The sequence below is a fragment of the Apostichopus japonicus genome, chromosome 3 (assembly GCF_037975245.1).
Source record: "Apostichopus japonicus isolate 1M-3 chromosome 3, ASM3797524v1, whole genome shotgun sequence".
NCBI lineage: Eukaryota > Metazoa > Echinodermata > Holothuroidea > Aspidochirotida > Stichopodidae > Apostichopus > Apostichopus japonicus.
The window spans coordinates 20,543,458-20,562,241 of NC_092563.1; the positions used below are offsets into that span (position 1 = coordinate 20,543,458).

General features: G+C 37.8%; 1 protein-coding gene across 3 annotated transcripts in view; it reads left to right on the forward strand.

Annotated features, from left to right (window-relative positions):
• The first annotated feature begins 273 nt into the window (after positions 1-273).
• Positions 274-18,784, forward strand: part of LOC139965390 (serine/threonine-protein kinase Nek11-like) — a 37,262-nt gene continuing 18,751 nt past the window's right edge. Inside the window, exons 1-5 of one of the 3 annotated variants that reach the window (XM_071967707.1) lie at positions 277-516; positions 3,010-3,202; positions 10,041-10,206; positions 15,910-16,028; positions 17,014-17,205. In XM_071967707.1, the coding sequence (XP_071823808.1) occupies positions 3,045-3,202; positions 10,041-10,206; positions 15,910-16,028; positions 17,014-17,205 (635 nt within the window). In that variant the 5' untranslated portion in view covers positions 277-516; positions 3,010-3,044. Of the gene's footprint in view, positions 517-1,481; positions 1,606-3,009; positions 3,203-10,040; positions 10,207-15,909; positions 16,029-17,013; positions 17,206-18,784 lie in introns of those variants that run through there. The other 2 variants (XM_071967708.1, XM_071967709.1) reach the window with 2 other exon arrangements.

An 18,784-nucleotide genomic window follows, 5' to 3' on the forward strand; every position in this document is an offset into this window, starting at 1 on the left:
TGATAACACATCTAGGTATAGTTGCCATAACAGGCTCTTATGTGGAAGGGAAACGGGCAATAGAGGCGGAAAACCCAGTAATTAAGATATGCTGCATGTATTTGTCTACGCTAGCCGGATGATGCACTGCAGTTTATAGACTGTATATTATGGTAGAACGAATTTGTGGAGGGCCTCGTCTACAAACAGCAATTTTTCTTTGAGTTCCATGCATGAGGCGTATGGAAAATTGGGGGGGGGGGGACTGACACTTCCGGACCAAAATAATGTACAGGCCCAAACTTATTCTGCCTATGCCAAACATAGCTGCTGATTGCAAGTTGGTAGCATGTCCAGCGATAGTTTGTAACCATAGTAACTGACTGTATTAACTCGGCACTTGATTACTGGAAGGGTTGAAATATTAGTCCTACACTCCCAGGAGGATTATACGTATTCAGCGAAACGACACAACAATTTGTAGATCGAAAAAATGGGCAGTTGCAAACCGTCGAAATTGTGAAATACCATCATTGGGTGAGACATTTGCTTTTAAAACTTTCCTCTTGTGAATTTTTAAAATGAATTTATGAAGCCCAGTTAGGCTGTACTAACGTTCCCGTCTCTCCAGGTCTCTCGTCATGCCAAACGTTGGGCAGTCATACTCATACTATAGTATATGCTAAACTTAAACGACAGTACGATACTCAGATAAGCCTAACTTAGGCTATCCAACTCTATCACAGTTAGCCTACACTAATCTGCAGTCAGAGGCTCAGAGCTTAGGACTTACAGTCGCAGCTTTAGTTCTAGAGCCCACATAGTCTTAGGCTAAATACGAAGTACGAAGTCCTACCTGTATGTGGTTAAGCCTAGGCCCTTTGATTGTGTGTTAAGTCTAACTCTCAGTGCATTGGGAAGTATGAATAGACTAGGCTAGACCAACATAAAACTTAAAAGGTGACACTGATGCTGATACTATTGACAAGTGAATGACCTATTCCCAACAGTATTAGTCCAACAAATAACAATTCCCGACAATCTGATCAAAATTAAATATGTGAGCCAAAAGCTGTGAATGAGAGATAGTCACATTCCTACAACTTACAAGTACAACTTTGTACAGCACTTAAGTTACAGAATTTTGATTTTGTGAAGGCTAACCACTTTCCTACCTCCAAAACGGTTATGCATAGTCCGAGGGTCTACATGTAGGCTACCTCCATGATATCTTTTTCATAACTTAGCTCAGGTAAAATCCTCAGCTCTTGAAAATTGGAATAGCCTCTGCCTAACTAAGAGTTATATATTTGAACTGTACAGTAAAAAAATTATAAATAAAAAAAACATTTTTTGATATATTTTTGTTCATTTGTAGGGAAGATCATGTTTCCTTTAAGTGTATTTAACTACGGGAGAGGTGCTGTCAAATTGGTCCTAATACTGTAGTGCTGTATACAGTACAAGGCTCTGGGTCCTACTGCGCATGAACTGTATTCTATTTCCAGATCAACAAAGATTTTGCTTAGCCCTGTGACATATATCTGCTACATGTGAAAATATGCCTCGTTTTCAATAATTACGAGAACATCGCAGTTGCAGTAGAAGTCCAGTGTATTCTCAAAAGTACGTTAACCACATGCTCCCTACTACTTTCAGTAACAAGCCTAGAAATTTACTTGTGTCCAGATGCACTAGGAGTAACGTTTATCAATCAGTAGGCGCAGTTCTAGAGACATGGTTAACTGCTGCTGAATAACTATTGTTTTAAATTCTGGCATGAGCGGCCTATGCTATGAAATTAAATACTCTAATTTGTGTATAACTCTTAATACGAAATTGAACGCCTGTCTTACTGCTAAATAATCTGATTCAGTCATGTTTTTTTTTTTTCACATCCTGTTGACTCATTCTATTGCAGTTTGATTTCGATAACAGCACTGTATACTGTATGTGTATTGTACATATACAAAATAAATTAATAAATAAATTGAAATAAAAGCAATTTCATGTCATCTACGATTCACCTTTGGACGGTGAATTTACCATTGCATGGTACTGTACTGTAGTTAGCCTACACAAGGTGTACCCAGTATTATGTAAGTACTATTACTAGGTTGCAGTACGTTGCACACTGTAAATTGCACATCTACTGTATGTAGTAATTCTGAATAGGCTGTATTCTTACTAGCTAATAGCATACATTCTTTATTTAAAGTAACAAGAATGTTCCTTGCTGATGGTAAGGAATTGACTGTACATGGGAATTAAGAAATATTGTAACTACAGTTATCAGTGTCAATAGGCGTACTGCTCCTGGTGATTTTTGATTTGTAGGTCTTAAATGGTTTGTTGAATATTTATTGTATTTCCAACAAAATAACACTAATTAATGAATTATTATTCATGCATGAAAATAACTTAAAGTAGGTTGCCTTTCATGCATAACATGCAAGTTAAATGCCCTAGGGCTACTGTACATGGTATTACAGCCAGGTTGCAAGTTTGGTGTGTGTGGGAACTGTAGGTTAGTGTAGAACCAGGCCCAAGAAGAACTACTGTACGTGAGTTTTCCACTCTTAAAATAACCTGCACACATCTAGGCCTAAAATAACTGACCAAACACAAACAGGTGCTGTATCTTGAATAGGATGTACAGTACTGTATTCCCATAGTAGACCATGTTAGAAAAGTGGAAGAGAAATTCTATTTTCAAAATTCTATTCTGTAAGTTGAAAACCTGGTCTCAATATTTTTCTAAGTCTAGAGATGGTTGGTTTAAATTTTTAGCAGCCTAACCCTTCCTAACACCAGGCAATGGATCACAGTTGGTGGTCTGTGACGTCATATAATGGAACTGTATATGTTCCTCAAAAGCTTCACTTTGTTAAGTGTAGTCTGTACTGTATTTTTGTTGACTTTTAAGCCTGAAATGTGATACTCGTAAACTTGTACAGAATCTTTGCAATATTCTGTAAAAACTGAAATGAGCCTGTTATTCAGTGCTATAGACTATTCTTTTCTGCTTAGTTTTAGCCAGCTTCGGTAATATTAGCATTATTACGATGCCACCATCTCGTGGCGTGAAGAAGCAAAAGGAGGACAAAAGCAACTGCAGAGTATTAGCCAATCGCTACAGAGTAGAGAAGAAGTTAGGGAGCGGTAACTTTGGAACAGCATTTTTGGTATTCGATCTGAAGGCTGGTAAAGAAGAGGAAGAATGGTGAGTTAGACTCTGTTATGTAATATGTTTACTGTCCGATGCACTTTATGTAAACAGAATTGCCAGTGAAGAGACTGAATAGTAATTTTAAGTGATATATATGCCATGTTCAACTGTTTAATTGACAACTTAGTTAATTATGTCAATGTAAGGTTATGCCATGAGTCATGACATGTGTGAGAAAATTCTGCAACATTTGGAAGAATCAAAGGTGAGCTGTAAGGTATTTAGACAATTTACCTTAAGAAGGCAAGAGTTTCACAAACATAATGCATGCTAAACTTTAATGTGACTTCATTTTCATGAGCACAATAATGGTAATGACTACTGATGTTTATAAAAGGTCACTTGTGGTCATGTTAGTGTGTGAAATTCTCTTTGGATACCACAGGATGAATCTAGGGAATTCTGTCATGCATAGAGTGTAATTTTGTGATTGATAAAAATTGCTTCACAGAAGCAACAAGTCAAGAAGTGTCAATACTTGTCAATGGTGAAACACCTTGTAAATGTGATATTCAAAGAAGAGATCTAGGTTTCAAGACAAACTATTATATGTTACAGTACTTACCGTACCTCTGATGAGCAACCATATTGCTGTTGCTGTAGGTCAAACATCTAAATTTGTGTTCTACTGTATAGGCGGTAAATATGTGAAGATCTTTCGTAACACACTACCGTACGTGCTGTATATCGTCAAGAATATTATTATGAACATAGTTAAAACTTTACTGTAAATTTCAATGATAGGTTAATCATATGAAAGAAGTAAGCGCTTTCAGTTCGGAGTTCAATGAAGTCATTATTAATTAATACAAACTCTTTAGGAAAGGAAACTGTAGCATTTACAGTACTGTAGGTCAAAATACTTTTATAGCTATGGTTACCAATTTCTATGGTTGCCAATTTCTGACAATTGTACCAACACAACCACTGTTTATTCTGAATACTACAGATTGCAACTGTTATTTCCTTGTAAATTCTTTGACTGCATTATATAGCACATGTTTATTATGTGGCAAGTAAACATTTAGTTTTGTTGCAAATGGTTTGTCCCAAATTTTGTTATACAAACGCTGCTTCCCCCCTCACTGCAGCCCACTTAGTGTCCTGTTTATTTGACATACTGTACATAGTCATTGTTTCACCTGGATAATTGTAATTGTTGTCTAGCATGAATATTTTAAGCTCTGTGCCTTTACTCCTTTTCTGACTTTGCCCAACACCCCCTTTTATATCTTGCTGAAATATATTACAGTATGTGCCCTGAGCTTGTAAAAAGAACTCTACAATTTGAACTCTTATCGTGTGTGGACTCATTCTTGTCCTTTCTTGCCTGCTTTGTAATATTTCATTATATGCACAGCACTGGAAGTTGAGTTTTACAAAGAATCTGATGACAATACTCTTTGGTATCTTGATGGTAAAGAGCCTACAAATACTGTATACTCTTATTGTAGCTTGTAACAAAGTTCCTATTTAGGTCTGTTCATAGAACTGTACAGTGATTGTTTAGGTAGTGCACTTGGCATGAACCATGGATTTCTATCAAAGTACATTGACAATGATAGTCAAGTACAGTTACAGGAAGTAGCATAGTCTGTAATACAAACAGTCAAAGCCTGGCTAATTGTTCAATGTAGTGTGAGATCAATGCCTCCTGTTCTTATGGAGAATTGATTTAGAAACTTGTAGATAACAGTACACATTCTAAATATATGGTTTTGTGTACTGTAATTTTAGAAAAAAAACCTGGGAAGCTTTCTATGCACAATAAATAACAAATGGGCTCACTTGGTCAATGAATTAGTCAATTTAATTTCTTAAAGAAAAAATACAGTATTCTGAGCATTACAGTAAACCTAAACATTAAATTTAAATTACATGCAAAATTGGAATCCACTTTTGGAACCAAAATTTTGTCCCAAATGGTCTTGTTGCATGTGATCATAAAGTTACTGAATGTCAGAGCAAATATCTTCCAACAAAACTTAGAGAAAGAACTGTTTGCATTAAACTGCTGATCTACTGCATAAACACTGTGTTGGTAGATAATTATCAGATCGTTTTAGCAGTCCTGACATTTAGATCCTGGCAGGATCTTCTTCAGAGGCTAACTTGATGAACACAGTGGAACAGAGATCTACAGTACTGGCTATTAGGCACAAAGTTAGAACATGACATTACAGTTTATTCCCACTCATGAAACACAACCTCATTTGCTATCTAAGTCTGTACATTATCAAGTTAAATGATCCCACAGTAGATACAGTACTCTTTTATAGATCTTCCAAATCTAGCAAGTTAAGTGAAAAAAGAAAGGAAAAAAGAACATGCACCTGTACCAGTAGGTAAATTTAGTTTGGTTGGACTTTACAGATGGACAGTCACTGCACAGTAGTTTACTTCATATTCACGGAAACAAGACAACACACAAAAATGGTATATAATTGTCACAGTCTGTTAGTTTCAGCTGAATAAACACTTAAATAAACTAAACAGTATGAATTCTTGGGGAAAAGTAAAGAATGAACAATTTTTGGAAACAAGGTTTTATTTGCTAGGAAACCTTCCTCCCCCATCCCTAACCGCCCCCCCCCCCCCCCGAACAAGTAGCAGACAAGAAACTATAGTAAGTTGTATTGTACATGAAGTTGGTAGATACTGTATATATTTGAACAGTGTACTTTATTCCTGTTGGACATATAATCATGGACGTTAAATATGAATCTAAGAGACTGACTTCGGTCAGCTTGCAGCTTTGATAAGCCAATGAGGCTTCTTGGTGGGTTCCTGCTTGCAGGAGGAACTAAAAATACATACATACAACACATGAGTTTTGTCTGTCTCTTGGCAAGGCTCATAATGTTCTGTACATTTACACTGTACACCCATAGTACACCTAACAATGTTAGGTCATGATCACAAGTGGTCACAGATCTTTTCTATATTAGTATTAAGGGAACTCCATGGTGCTGAGAGGCCCTATCTGTAGCTATCTTTGACACATTTCTGAGCTATTTAATTGGAACAACTTCCTTTTTCCAAACGCAGTCTAGTCGAATTATTCATACTGTGGTTGATGGTTTCATGACTGGTAAAACTAGCTCCTAATTCTAGACGACTTCCATGATTCGCCATACTGGCGTTGGCAACAACATTTATGAGACCATAAATGGTCACAGTTGCTGGGGACTGTTTTTGCATCAATGATACAGGAATATCCTGTTTACAGTACCAATTTTTGTGATCTCAAGTTGTAAAGAGAAAGTTCTAACTGGTCAGTAAAGTCACGAAAGTTAACATAAAATTGTTTATGCATCACCTCTTCAATAACATATATATAGGCTGCATTTATAAAAGTATTCAAAATATAAATATCTCCAACAATGAAGATTTTTTCTACATTCCTATTCAAATTTGCCACCTTGAAGAGGGCTTCCTCCAACCCCCACAATATCTGGTGTTCTATTCAACAAACCCCAAAACCAGTGTTTTATATTGATCATTCCTTGTTACTCTGGTAAATTTTTGGACAACCAAATTTGCTGTTCGGATAGCCAAAGATTAAGACCTGACCAGTTGTACTTAGTTAAAACAGGAATATTTATTGAGTGGAAATCTAACTATGTCAGTAAGTATGCAGTGCTTGTTTTTACTTGCAGGAGAATTGGTTCTCATGGAATGCCACTTGAAATTTATGCAGGTATTTCTTACCAACAATTCACATCAGAAACTTGAAAATGAGGAATATTTCATTAAAATTGTCTGGCTTTTATATATATTTGTTCACATTTACTGTACAGTAGTGTACTGTACAGTACATATAGTTCTGTAAAGTTACATAATCACTATGGTACGGTATCGTACAGAAATAACAATAAAATAAGTGCTTTCGGTGTGGGTTGACCCCATAGCACCTTCTGCCCCCTTTCCTTTGCACCCTACCAAAAGTAATATTCACTTTTAAAATTATAAATTTGAGTGAAAACAACTTAATGTGTAAATCAGGTTTAAGTTATATTTGAAATTATTTTTCAGTCTAAAGTTGTACACAAAAGGCAACACAGTTTATAGTTTGAATTTATTTGATGTCAATTGACATAATTTTGTAATAACTGCCTCAGATCATGCAGGTATATACAGTAGGCTTAAAAGATCTTTTTACAGAAATTCATACTAGTACTAACTGGTATTTCAGTGAATTAGCACAAGTTTTGCAAAACTCACATCAAAGGTCATACAACATTACAAGCCTGAATTATGTCAGGTTTGTAATTAGTGAGTTGTACAGTACTGGATAATTTTTGGCCATCATTTATAGATTGCCTGCTAAGTATACATGTACTTTACTTAGTGAAGCACTGTACAGCGCATGACTCTAGGAAGGTACCAGGCATGGTGGATAAAATAACAAACTATTGCAACCCCTCCCCTCAACCTCTCCCCTGATCATTCTATGTTTATCATATTGTTCTCACATTACGACACTAGCAAAGGAAAAAAATGGGTATACTTGGCCATTGAAGTTATGAATAATTTTAATTAGATCTGGTTTGTGGTTTGGTCTGGTAAAGTATCAAGCACAATATTCTTATCAAAAGGAGGCACAGTACAGTAGTTTCCACACATTTCTGTGCACACTGTACAGTATATATCATTGAATTCAATTGAGCCCCTGAGTCAAAATACTGGCAACAAGTAGTATATTGTTTACATCTCTGACAAGTAGATCTACAGTATTTATACAGTACTTACAGTAGGGGTGATAGTTAACAGAAAGAGAGAGAGATAATACTAGTGATGTACATTAGGGCTCCCAATTAATGCTTGACTTGTTAATTAATGTGACATTGTATTGCTTTAAATAGAGCTTCCGAGGTGCATCAGTTCCCCAGGAAAATCTGATTATTAATGTTCAAAGTACAGCCTTGGTGTACTACTTTGACAATGCGTTATGTGTGTACATGTCATGTTTCATGTCCAAAGGTTTTCATCATAAGTTGGAACTTATGGAAAAAGAATAATTTACTTGTGAATGTACAGAATTGTAGCCCAATGCTGGACTTCAATTGTGTTGTGTTACTGTTGTTTAAAACTTTCCCAACAGTTCCCAAGTAAAGTTGAAACTTAACTTTGAACAATTGCATATTAAAAACTGGAAAATAATGGAAAATGAAACTATATCCATAGTTTTCCTCAACATTTGGGACAAATGGAGAAGAAAGTATATATTGCATACCTGTACAGGAGATCAATGTGATACCATGTTGCCCATTGTTTGACTTTTGTGATAGTACTTCAAAGCTCTGTGATCTTCAGTTTCAAATGAAAGTTGACAAATGCATACATACCAAGTTCATAATAAATACTTGCAAAATTGATACTAAATGTGTACATGTCCAATAGCAGAGAGTTCGTTGAATACGAAACTAAACTCCTCTTTTGAAACTTGATTCAAAGGGTGTAAATGCTGTACAAATGTTGCTCTTAATTTTAATAAGAGAAACAAGTTCTGTGTACGCTACATACACGTATCCCGGCAGTTGACATAATCGGTGGACGGTGGGGGGTATTAATGCTCTTGGCTAGCAACATTATTGTAGCTTGATACTGTAACAGCTCAGCTAGCCTCTTTAAAATAATTTTGTAAACGTATGCACTCACCTACTGTACCAACTTTGCCACTTGGACCAGTTCAGTAAAGTTGAAGAAACTCTACTTTGTACAAGACCCTGGAACATTTATAAACTGGGGAAAAAATCAACACAAAAAAGGACAGAGACACTGAAAATGCAAACTTGTTTTTAAAATATTATTTGTGCTGAACATACTGTACAAATAAAGATAATTCACTATATCAATACAGGCTTCTGTACATAAAAAAAAAATATCAATGAACATTGTTTATTTTTGAGACAATAACGTGCCGTTAGAACTTATAAACTGTGTCCATAACTCATTATTGCAAATTGGTGAACCACTGTTGCAGATATGTAAAATGTATGCTAGTATACAAAACTACTGTATGTACCATAATATCAAAACACAATTTAATTGTTATGATATTGTACCATGTAGTAATATATGCAACAATATTATTGTGGACGTTTTATATATGATACAGTATTATTGTATGATACTATGTGAGTCAGACAGTACAGTACAGGTTTACTGTTTAGCATATAGATCAGAATACTGCATACATGTACATGTAATATTATTTAGTTATTGTGTGCACAGTATTGTACAGTAGCTCATCACTTGTAAACAGCAAAACAGTCAGTAAGTACAGTATATAAGTAGGAAAAACACTTGTGAGACTGTGTTCTCCAGCTACTGTATAAAAATATTTACAGTGTATGGCAACATTTCCTCTTTGTCTGTGCTCTGTCATTGATGACAATATATAGTACATGAAAAGACATGTACATGTATTGAGAATTTACTGATTATAAAACAATCTACCCTCATTTCAAAACATTTCATGTTCATGTTCAAATTAAAAGGTCATTATCGTGGCAACATGTATAGAAAGTTGACCATACATGTATATATCCAAATGGTTTTTGTCTTGTGACATACAAAGAATGAACGTTAAAATTAAAATTATACCCACAGCCATCCTTTGCACATCTTTACAATGTCAGCGCCACACAGGAATTAGACCTTGAAATCTGTACTTTCAGTAAACTGATGTCTTTCTCGTTAAAATTCCTGCCAGTTCGGGCAAAGAGTAGAGAGAACGATCAAATGAAAGCCGAACAAACTTGGGTCTTTAAGAATATTTATCATAAGTTATTTCTGTATGTTTCTCTTTTTTTCATCTGTTTTGCAGGAAAGTGTTAAAAGAGATTGCCTGTGGGGATCTTGCCCCTGACGAGACTGTCGATGCGATGCACGAGGCCAAACTGCTCTCCAAACTTCATCATCCAAACATCGTCAAGTTCTACGACAGTTTTCTAGACGGGGAATTCTTCTGTATTATAACAGAGTATTGTGAGGTACTGTAGGCAAATTTCTGTCTTCTAATCATGGACTGAATGTTTTTAGAGTCGTATGCCCTCTCTTTGAAAAGACAAGAAGAAAGACAGATCTTGTTTAGCTTCTTTGATCAGTTTTCTGGGTTTGGTGTGAAACTTAGTAGGTACAGTATACTATGAAGCAGTTATATATTCATATAGATATAAATGTAGACATAGATATTGATATTGGTTTGAAAGGTTGAAGGGTGGGCAAGGAGTCAGTGGCAGAGCTAGGGGTATTGGTCAGAGGGGGCGAGAATGGTCTGTAGGGGCGCTTTTGATACTATCTAAGAGGAGTGCCACCACAGGTTGGCGTTGAGTAAAGACACTCCCTAGATCGCGGGAAATGACACTCTCCGGGCCTTGCTAATTTGCAAATAAACGAAGAATAAATAGGTGTCATCGCCATGTGTTTACATGAGCATTTTGTCAGAAAATTACACCAACAAAATGTGACAAATGTCAATAGGTAGATGAGAGCGCAATAAAAAAGTCAATAATCGCGAATAAGTAAAAAGTGGTAAAAAGCTGAAAAGGGCGCCAGCAGTCCATTTGAGTCCGTCAGGGGGGAGCATCCGCCCCCCCCCCCTGACTGTATGGACGCTCCGCCACTGCAAGGAGTGTTGGATGGGTGGAAGCCTTCTGGAAGGGACTAAAAATTTACCAGAATATTTATTAAACTGATGACGGTGAGAATGTAGCATACAATCTCTATGCATTCAGTAAACTTCCATCCACACAGCATTAAATGAACATTCCAAAGTTTGTGCAGAAGATTTGAAAGCTCTAAATTTTGTCTCTGTAATAGATCCCTGTGTAAAGAAAAACATATAGCTCAATTTGCCTATTTTGAATACAGCATTTTGCAATGCAAGGCAACATTTAGTAAAGTCTGTATTCCCTGAGTCCGGTGCTGTGGCCTATACACATCGCAGAGAGCCACAGGTCTACTGTATACTGTATGTGCGTAACATGCTGTATGTTTAATAATAATAATAATAATTTATTTTGTAAAGCGTAAAATCCACAAAAGTGCTCTAAAATGCTATGTAACAGCAAATAAGAAATATAAAAATATGACACAAAATATGTAGTAAAAAATGCAGAATTAAATACAATATAAATGAGTATGAAAAAAAAAAAAAAAAAACATGCACGTTTGAGTATTGCACATGAAAGAAATTTAAATACACAGTTTAAAAATTGCAGTAATGCTGTCTAAAAAGGAAAGTTTTCAGCTTTGATTTAAAGGTCGTGAGAGTAGGAACAGTTTTCAGTTCAGCTGGCAGCTCATTCCAGAGGCGTGGCCCAGCCACGCAAAAAGCTCTGTTCCCATAGCTGTTTGTCTTGGTGATCGGAACCTCCAGACGACTATGACCAGCAGAACGTAGGGCTCTTGTTGGCTGATAAAGACGGATCAGATCTTGCAGGTATGGAGGTGCCATGTTGTTCTGGCACTTGAACACAAGAAGAAGGACTTTGAACCTAATCCGCTGTGATACTGGCAGCCAATGAAGTTCATGCAATATTGGGGTAATATGATTAGACGTTCTTGTTAGCGTAACGATCCTTGCTGCTATGTTTTGGAGCCTTTGCAGTCGTTTCATTTGTTTAACTGGTAGTCCACAGAAAAGTGCATTGCAGTAATCCAGTTTAGATGTTATGAAAGCATGGATTAACTGCTCTGTGGCTTCTCTGGTGAGGTATTTTCGTATTCTTCCGATGTTGTAGAGATGGTACTGAGCAGACCGACACACAGATGTTATATGGTCTTCCATAGAGGCATGTTTGTCCATTATGACACCGATGCTCTTTGCCATATCACTAGGCTCCACCTGATGGTCACCAATAATGATGCTTGGACACTCTATCTTCCTGGCCAGATGCTTTGATGATATTAGAAGCACCTCAGTCTTTGAGTCATTCATTTTCAGGCATTTGTGTGACATCCATTGCCGAACTGAGGCTATGCACTTCTCTAGACGGTGCACAGTGATAGAAATGTCATTGGGATGGAACATAAGATAGAGACTCGAGTCGTCTGCATAGAAGTGATAGTCCATGTCCTGCGAGCGAAGGAGCTGACCCAGTGAAGACGTGTATACCGTGAAGAGCACAGGCCCCAGGACAGAACCCTGGGGCACGCCACATTCTAACGTCTGAGGGTCAGAAGAATCCTTTCCCAGACACACAATCTGTTGGCGATCACTGAGGTATGATGTCATCCACTTTAAGGCGCTACTTTTAACACCAAGGTCACTGAGTGTACTAAGAAGCTGGAGGTGGTCGACCGTATCAAAAGCGGCCGAAAGGTCTAACAGAACCATCAGGCATGCTTTCTGACCTCCAAGAGCTACCATCACATCATTCTGAATGCGCACGAGGGCAGTCTCGGTGCTGTGGTGTTTCCTGTAGGCAGATTGATGAGTCTCCTGTAGACCATTGTGTTCAAGATAGGATGTGAGACGGGATGACACAACTTTTTCTAGAATCTTTGAAACAAATGGAAGGTTTGACACTGGCCTATAATTTGAGAGAACGGTAGGATCCAGCGAGGGTTTCTTAATGAGTGGCGTCACATGGGCGAGCTTGAAAGCGGATGGTACATCGCCAGTTTTGAGGGAGTTGTTCACAATAGTGCTGATAACTGGCAAGAGAGGTTTCACACACTGCTTAAGGAGATTTGTAGGCAGCGGATCAAGGCCACAGCTCTTAGACGGGGAGGCCATTATGATCCGCTTCAGTTCATCCTCTGTAGCTGGCTCCCACATATCTAGTGCACAAGATGGCGGTTTCTGCACTGTCAGTGAGAAGGATTTTGACTTCCCTTCACTGACTATACTGGCTCTAATTCTGGTGATCTTGTCAATGAAAAATGTGCTAAACTCATGCACAAGTTCCTTAGAATCCTTGTCGGGGGGTAATGTTGGTGTTGCCTTCCTACCAAGGAGATTGCTAACAACAGAAAAGAGCTTCTTGGAGTCACTGCTATTTTCAGAGATGATGTTGTGGAAGTGACTTGACTTTGCTTCTGCTATCATGATGTTAACTTTTCGCTTAGCTTCGATGAACATATCTCTGTGCACAGTAAGCCTGGTCCTTCGCCACAGCCGCTCACACTGCCTCCGCTGCTGCTTGGCCTCTCTTATCAGAGCCGTATACCAGTCTGGATGTAAACGCACCGGGACGCGTCTGGTCTTCTTTGGGGCATGACTGTCCACGATGGAAGATAGGACAGAGTTATACAGACTGATGGCATTGTCTGCTGGAGTGTCACTTGAAATTGAAGCAAGAGATGAGGCACTAATATCACAGATGAAGCTGTCAGGCTGGATGGCCTTTGTCCTTCTGTAGGTGATTACCTGTGTTTTAGGCATAAGGCAGTGTAGGGGTAGCACACAGAACACAAGGTAATGATCAGAGAGACATTTATCCTCAACAGCAACACGTGGCACAATGTTATCCATGTTCCTGGTCAGTACCAAATCCAGCGTGTGCCCACCACGATGCGTAGCCCCAGTCACATGTTGAGTCATTCCAAGTGACTCCACTAAAGAAATGAACTCCGCTCCCTCCTTATCTGCTGGCTTGTCAATGTGTAGATTAAAGTCTCCAAGGACAAGGAGAATACCGGTGGATATGACGAGAAGTTCAAAATAAGCAGTTATTTCCTCCATAAAAGTTCTAAAGTTGTTACCATTTGTCTTTGATGGTGGTGGCCTGTAGATGGTCACTAGGCGCACAGGAGGAGTAGTCTGCATCACACATTCCAGGCACTCAAATGATTGGTAACTATTAGATGTATTGGGTACCAATAAGATAGAGTCTCTGTGCATGACAGCAATGCCCCCTCCTCTACCTTTCCTGGGGACATGCTTCACATTATAACCTGGTGGCTTTAGCTCTGCCAGAATGACCTCATCTCGCTCATCACCTTTAAGCCATGTCTCAGTAATAACACATGCATCCAAAGCATTGTCCATGGTGAAATCACAAAGTTCTGTAGCTTTGTTGCACACGGAGCAAGGGTTAATCAGGCAGAGTTTCAATGGCATAGAGTTAGTAGAGAAGGAACCAATCAGCTGATCTGTGTTGTTGTTGTTGTTTTCGTCCGGCCCTGGACGACCTTGACCCCTGACCAGGCTGATCAGATTATCATAGTTGGCTGAGCGTTGTTTAAGCACTTGTCTGGCCAGTGTGTTTGTCAATCTCACAGGTATTCTTCTCCTTTTAATCCCCTTTGTGCCCCGGCTGGTTGGCTTAACAGCACTTATTCCATTTCTTTTGAGAGTGCTGTAGACTTGGAGCGGTAGCCGCAGCAAAGGCTTGGTCAATGATCCACGGATACTAAGCAGTTGTGCACTAGTATACTTAAGCATGTTAGAAACCAGTCAACTGTGACAGAATCGAAGACGTATAACTTGAAGAAAACCACATAAATATGCACTTTCTAGTCCGTCAAATTGCTAAATGATGGTATGTACAGACTCTCTGATATTTCGAAAATCAACAGTCCATTCTACAAAAATGTATGATGAATATATTCTGCCAAAAATCGATGTAAACAGGAGCTGCGAAACATATGCAACCTCACAGGGTGCTATACAGGGTTAAGTATGTGCACTGTATACTTGGTTATGACTCTGAAGCACTCTGACCAAAGCATCATGTACAGTAGGAAATCTTCATTCAGATAATTAGGGGAAAGGTCATTACTGCACTTTGGCTGGTCATTAATTCGAGTCATTAAAATGGTTAATTAATGGAGTGCAGAATTGTTTGTGTCCCAGTATTAATTGACCGTCAAGGTTTTTTGATTCGTTTGCAAAATTTTTCGTGCCTATTTCATTGAGGACTGATGAACTACTGTATGTCAGTGACATATATATTGTGCTATGTCGTGTACTTTCGTTTTTTTCAGTAGTACTGTACACAGAGAATCTATATTAATGAATATACATCACTTTTAGGCATTTAAATATTTGATATCTGGGTTATAAATACAGTATGATGAAAGATTACCATGTCAGACACGAAACACAAGTTTGAGACAATTTCAGGATGTTTATATCTTTGCCTTTCCTTCTTTGCTTTTACTATATGACGGGGGGGGGGGGGGTGATGATCATGTTTCAGTTTCTTTACCTCTCCTCCTGAAACAAAATTACAGCAATGCTAAAAGTCATGAAGCACAATTCATAGTACATTAGGATTTTGTTTGTTGTTTGTTTGGGTGTGTGTGGGGTGAGTTTGGGGTGTCTGTGGGGTGAGTTTGGGGTTGGGTTATCAGGAGGAGGGACTTATTTCTGATGACGTTTTGAGTTATCGTTCCTTTTAAGTGACAATGCAAATTTCAATTTCTAATTGATAAAACATAAATGAGATTTAATTGACTTCCTCACAATCTAAATTAACTGTACAGTATACTAAACAAATCATACAGTTAAAATGAATCACAATCAGGTACTGCAGAACCAAGTACAACCACGTACTATTCACAACCCAAGTACAACCAAGTACACAACCAAGCACACAACCAAGTACACAACCAAGTAGTTTAAGGGAATAGATCTGCATGACAAATGAAGGAAAGAAATGGTTAAGTTAAACAAGGAGCTGATGAAGATGTTATCAGAAAGTGCAAAACATCAAATTATGAGGAATATATGTTCTTGTCTTTAGGGTGGAGATCTAGATGATATGATCACAGCTACAAAGAAGGCTGGCAAAAGCCTGGACCAATCCCTGATCATGGATTGGTTTGTGCAGTTGACATTGGCCGTGCAACACATGCACAGCAGGTGGGTCAACCTTTGACATTCTTATGAATATTAATGAGAGCCTTTGTAGTCAGTGAGTTATATTGAGATGTTGGGCAGGGTATCTGAAGATGGGAGTGCTACAGGGGTAAGAAGGGGACATTTTTTTATGTTCATCCTTTTGTCACATTAAAGTTTTTTACCCGATGATGCATAAATTATTCAAATCACTTTTGGAGGAATTGGATGGCATGCACGTAGCCAGAGTTTGACTTCTTAAAAAAGATTTTGACTTTTTCAATTATTTTTTCAAGGGGGGCATGGGGTCGGGAGGGGAAGGGGTAAATTGTTAGCTCTGATGCCGATCCTGAGGAGGGGTTTAAGAGCGAGCGTTCTTCTGTCCCCTTGAAAATTTTATACATTGGGTAAAGGGGCTCGGGTTAGATGTTATTGGTGCTTTCAGTTAACTTCAGTTGTGTAGCACAAGTATTCATATTTAGCATATGTTTTGTTAAATGCAGGCCATTTGGGAGAAAGTATGATTATGATTATTTTCTTCTCCATAAGACCCAAAAGTGATAATATAGAAGTATTTATGTTTGCCCTCATGAAGGCAATCTTATCTACTTGCCTGAAAGTAAAATCTCATGTATCCATTCTTATTATTAATAAACAAAGTTGGCTACAGTATGCCTAGCAGTGAGTACCTTTTGCTATTGTAGAGTTAGTTTGATGAAGGTCAAGTAGAGCAATGTTGAGTCGGTCACTGATTGTCCCAAGGCTATAAGAAAGATCTCATGTTTTTAAGGATAGTAAGTTCCTTTCATACAGTGCAGGATATAAAATATTGAACTGTTTGTTAATAGTGATGCAAACTTGGCTTGGATACAAACATCACTAGCGTTAGCTGTAACTTATTGAAATTGTTTTTCAAAAGTACTGTTGTCTTCCAAATACAATATTATAAAGTCCTCTAACTGTATTTTCTAATAAAAAATCTCATCTTTCTTTATTTACCTACGAGTAGGAGAGTGCTTCATAGAGATCTCAAAACACGAAATATTTTCCTGAAAAACAACATGGTGAAGATTGGTGACTTTGGCATTTCAAGGGTGCTGATGGGTACCACAGATATGGCAAGCACCTTTACTGGTACTCCGTATTATATGAGCCCGGAGGTACTCAAGCATGAAGGCTATAACTCAAAATCAGATGTTTGGTAAGTGGAAAAATGTGGATCATTACAGTGTGGAAAGCTTCATTGCTTCTGCTAGCACATATTTGTATACATACAGTATGTATGTGAATGAAGAACCAGTCTTGAACATGCAAGGTGATGAATGGGGGTAGCAAAGTGTGCAGCACGTAGTGAACTTGAAGCAAACAGGTGTGATGTCATTAGTTTCAAAATGACAGCAAAAAAGGTTGCGTTTTGTGTTTATGTTCACACTCTTGTTTTCACCCATGGATTGAAAACAGGTTCCAGAATCACTAAAGGCTATTGGCTTTCTGGTTGTTATAATCATTATACTGTGTATATTACAGCTACTGGAATATCTCTTTCACTGTACAAAGAATTGAGATTCTGCAGCAAAGCTCCTCTAGTTACTTTTTGCTCTTGGAGTGGATCCAGTCCCAAAGGGGATGTAAAGTTATCGATGCCCAGATGACTGTGAAGTACAGTATATTCATATATGTCAATGCATCCCAATTTTGAAGAAGAAACTTGGAGGTTTACTTTTAAAAGAAAAATGTAGAACAAATTTATCAGTGTGTCAATGACATCATATCTGTGTCCTTTAAGTCCATTCTTAGATGTGAAACATGTCACTTCAAATGATGTTAATATCTTAAAAAACAATACATAGGAATTAAATGAGAATTTCAGGATGTTAGATCATGTTCCTCTTTCGTAATCTATAGGGAAAAATAAACTTTCTTTTGGACTCTCCTTCCAATATGCATCCAACTTTAGAATATGAACTAAATTTACACATTCAGAAACATCTGGTGTCAAACAGAGCTTGTTGCTTTTAACAAAGAATGTGAGTGGTACAGTACTGTATTATCAGATCCTGGTTTATAATAGCTACTGTGCACCAAATGATCCTGTAAAGTTGACGTTAGAAGGGGAAGAAATCCCCTCTGCTTGATTTCCACATTTTGACATATGATATTAACAGAGGGTTCACTTTACTTCCGTTCTACTATATCAAACAGAGTATACACCACGATCAGCACACTGTGCTTGAATAATTCCAATTTTCAGGGAGGAAGTTTTGACCTTGAAAAAGACATGTTTGTGTAAATTGCTTTCCATTAGATGTGGAGTCAGAAAAACCATCAAATACGCCATTCACACCCACACACAGCTACTGTATTTAAATGTATATATATCCCCTAGTAGTACCTAAAGTTGTCTGGTTGTATTACAGTAGCTGTCAGTCTGGGTAGACCTGGCTGTCAATACTTGCAGTGATTATTTGACACACTATTTGAAGAAACAGTCTCAGATATGATGATTTTTTGAAGCAAAGAGGAAGTACTTAAAGGAACTTTTTGTTTTTGAATAAAAAACTGAGGGCAAAGGTGGTAAAAAATTCCTGGAATATTGACAGTTGAGTGTTTTCTATGCCTGGTAAGGTCATAGAAAGTTTGGAGTTGATGTCAGCCAATTAAGGCTGTGGTTGTAGCCAACTATGTAGAATGTACCAGACATGAGATATTGCATCATCACTATTGAGATATTTAAAAACTGATAGAAAATGGAATTTATGTGCTACATGGTACACATAGTG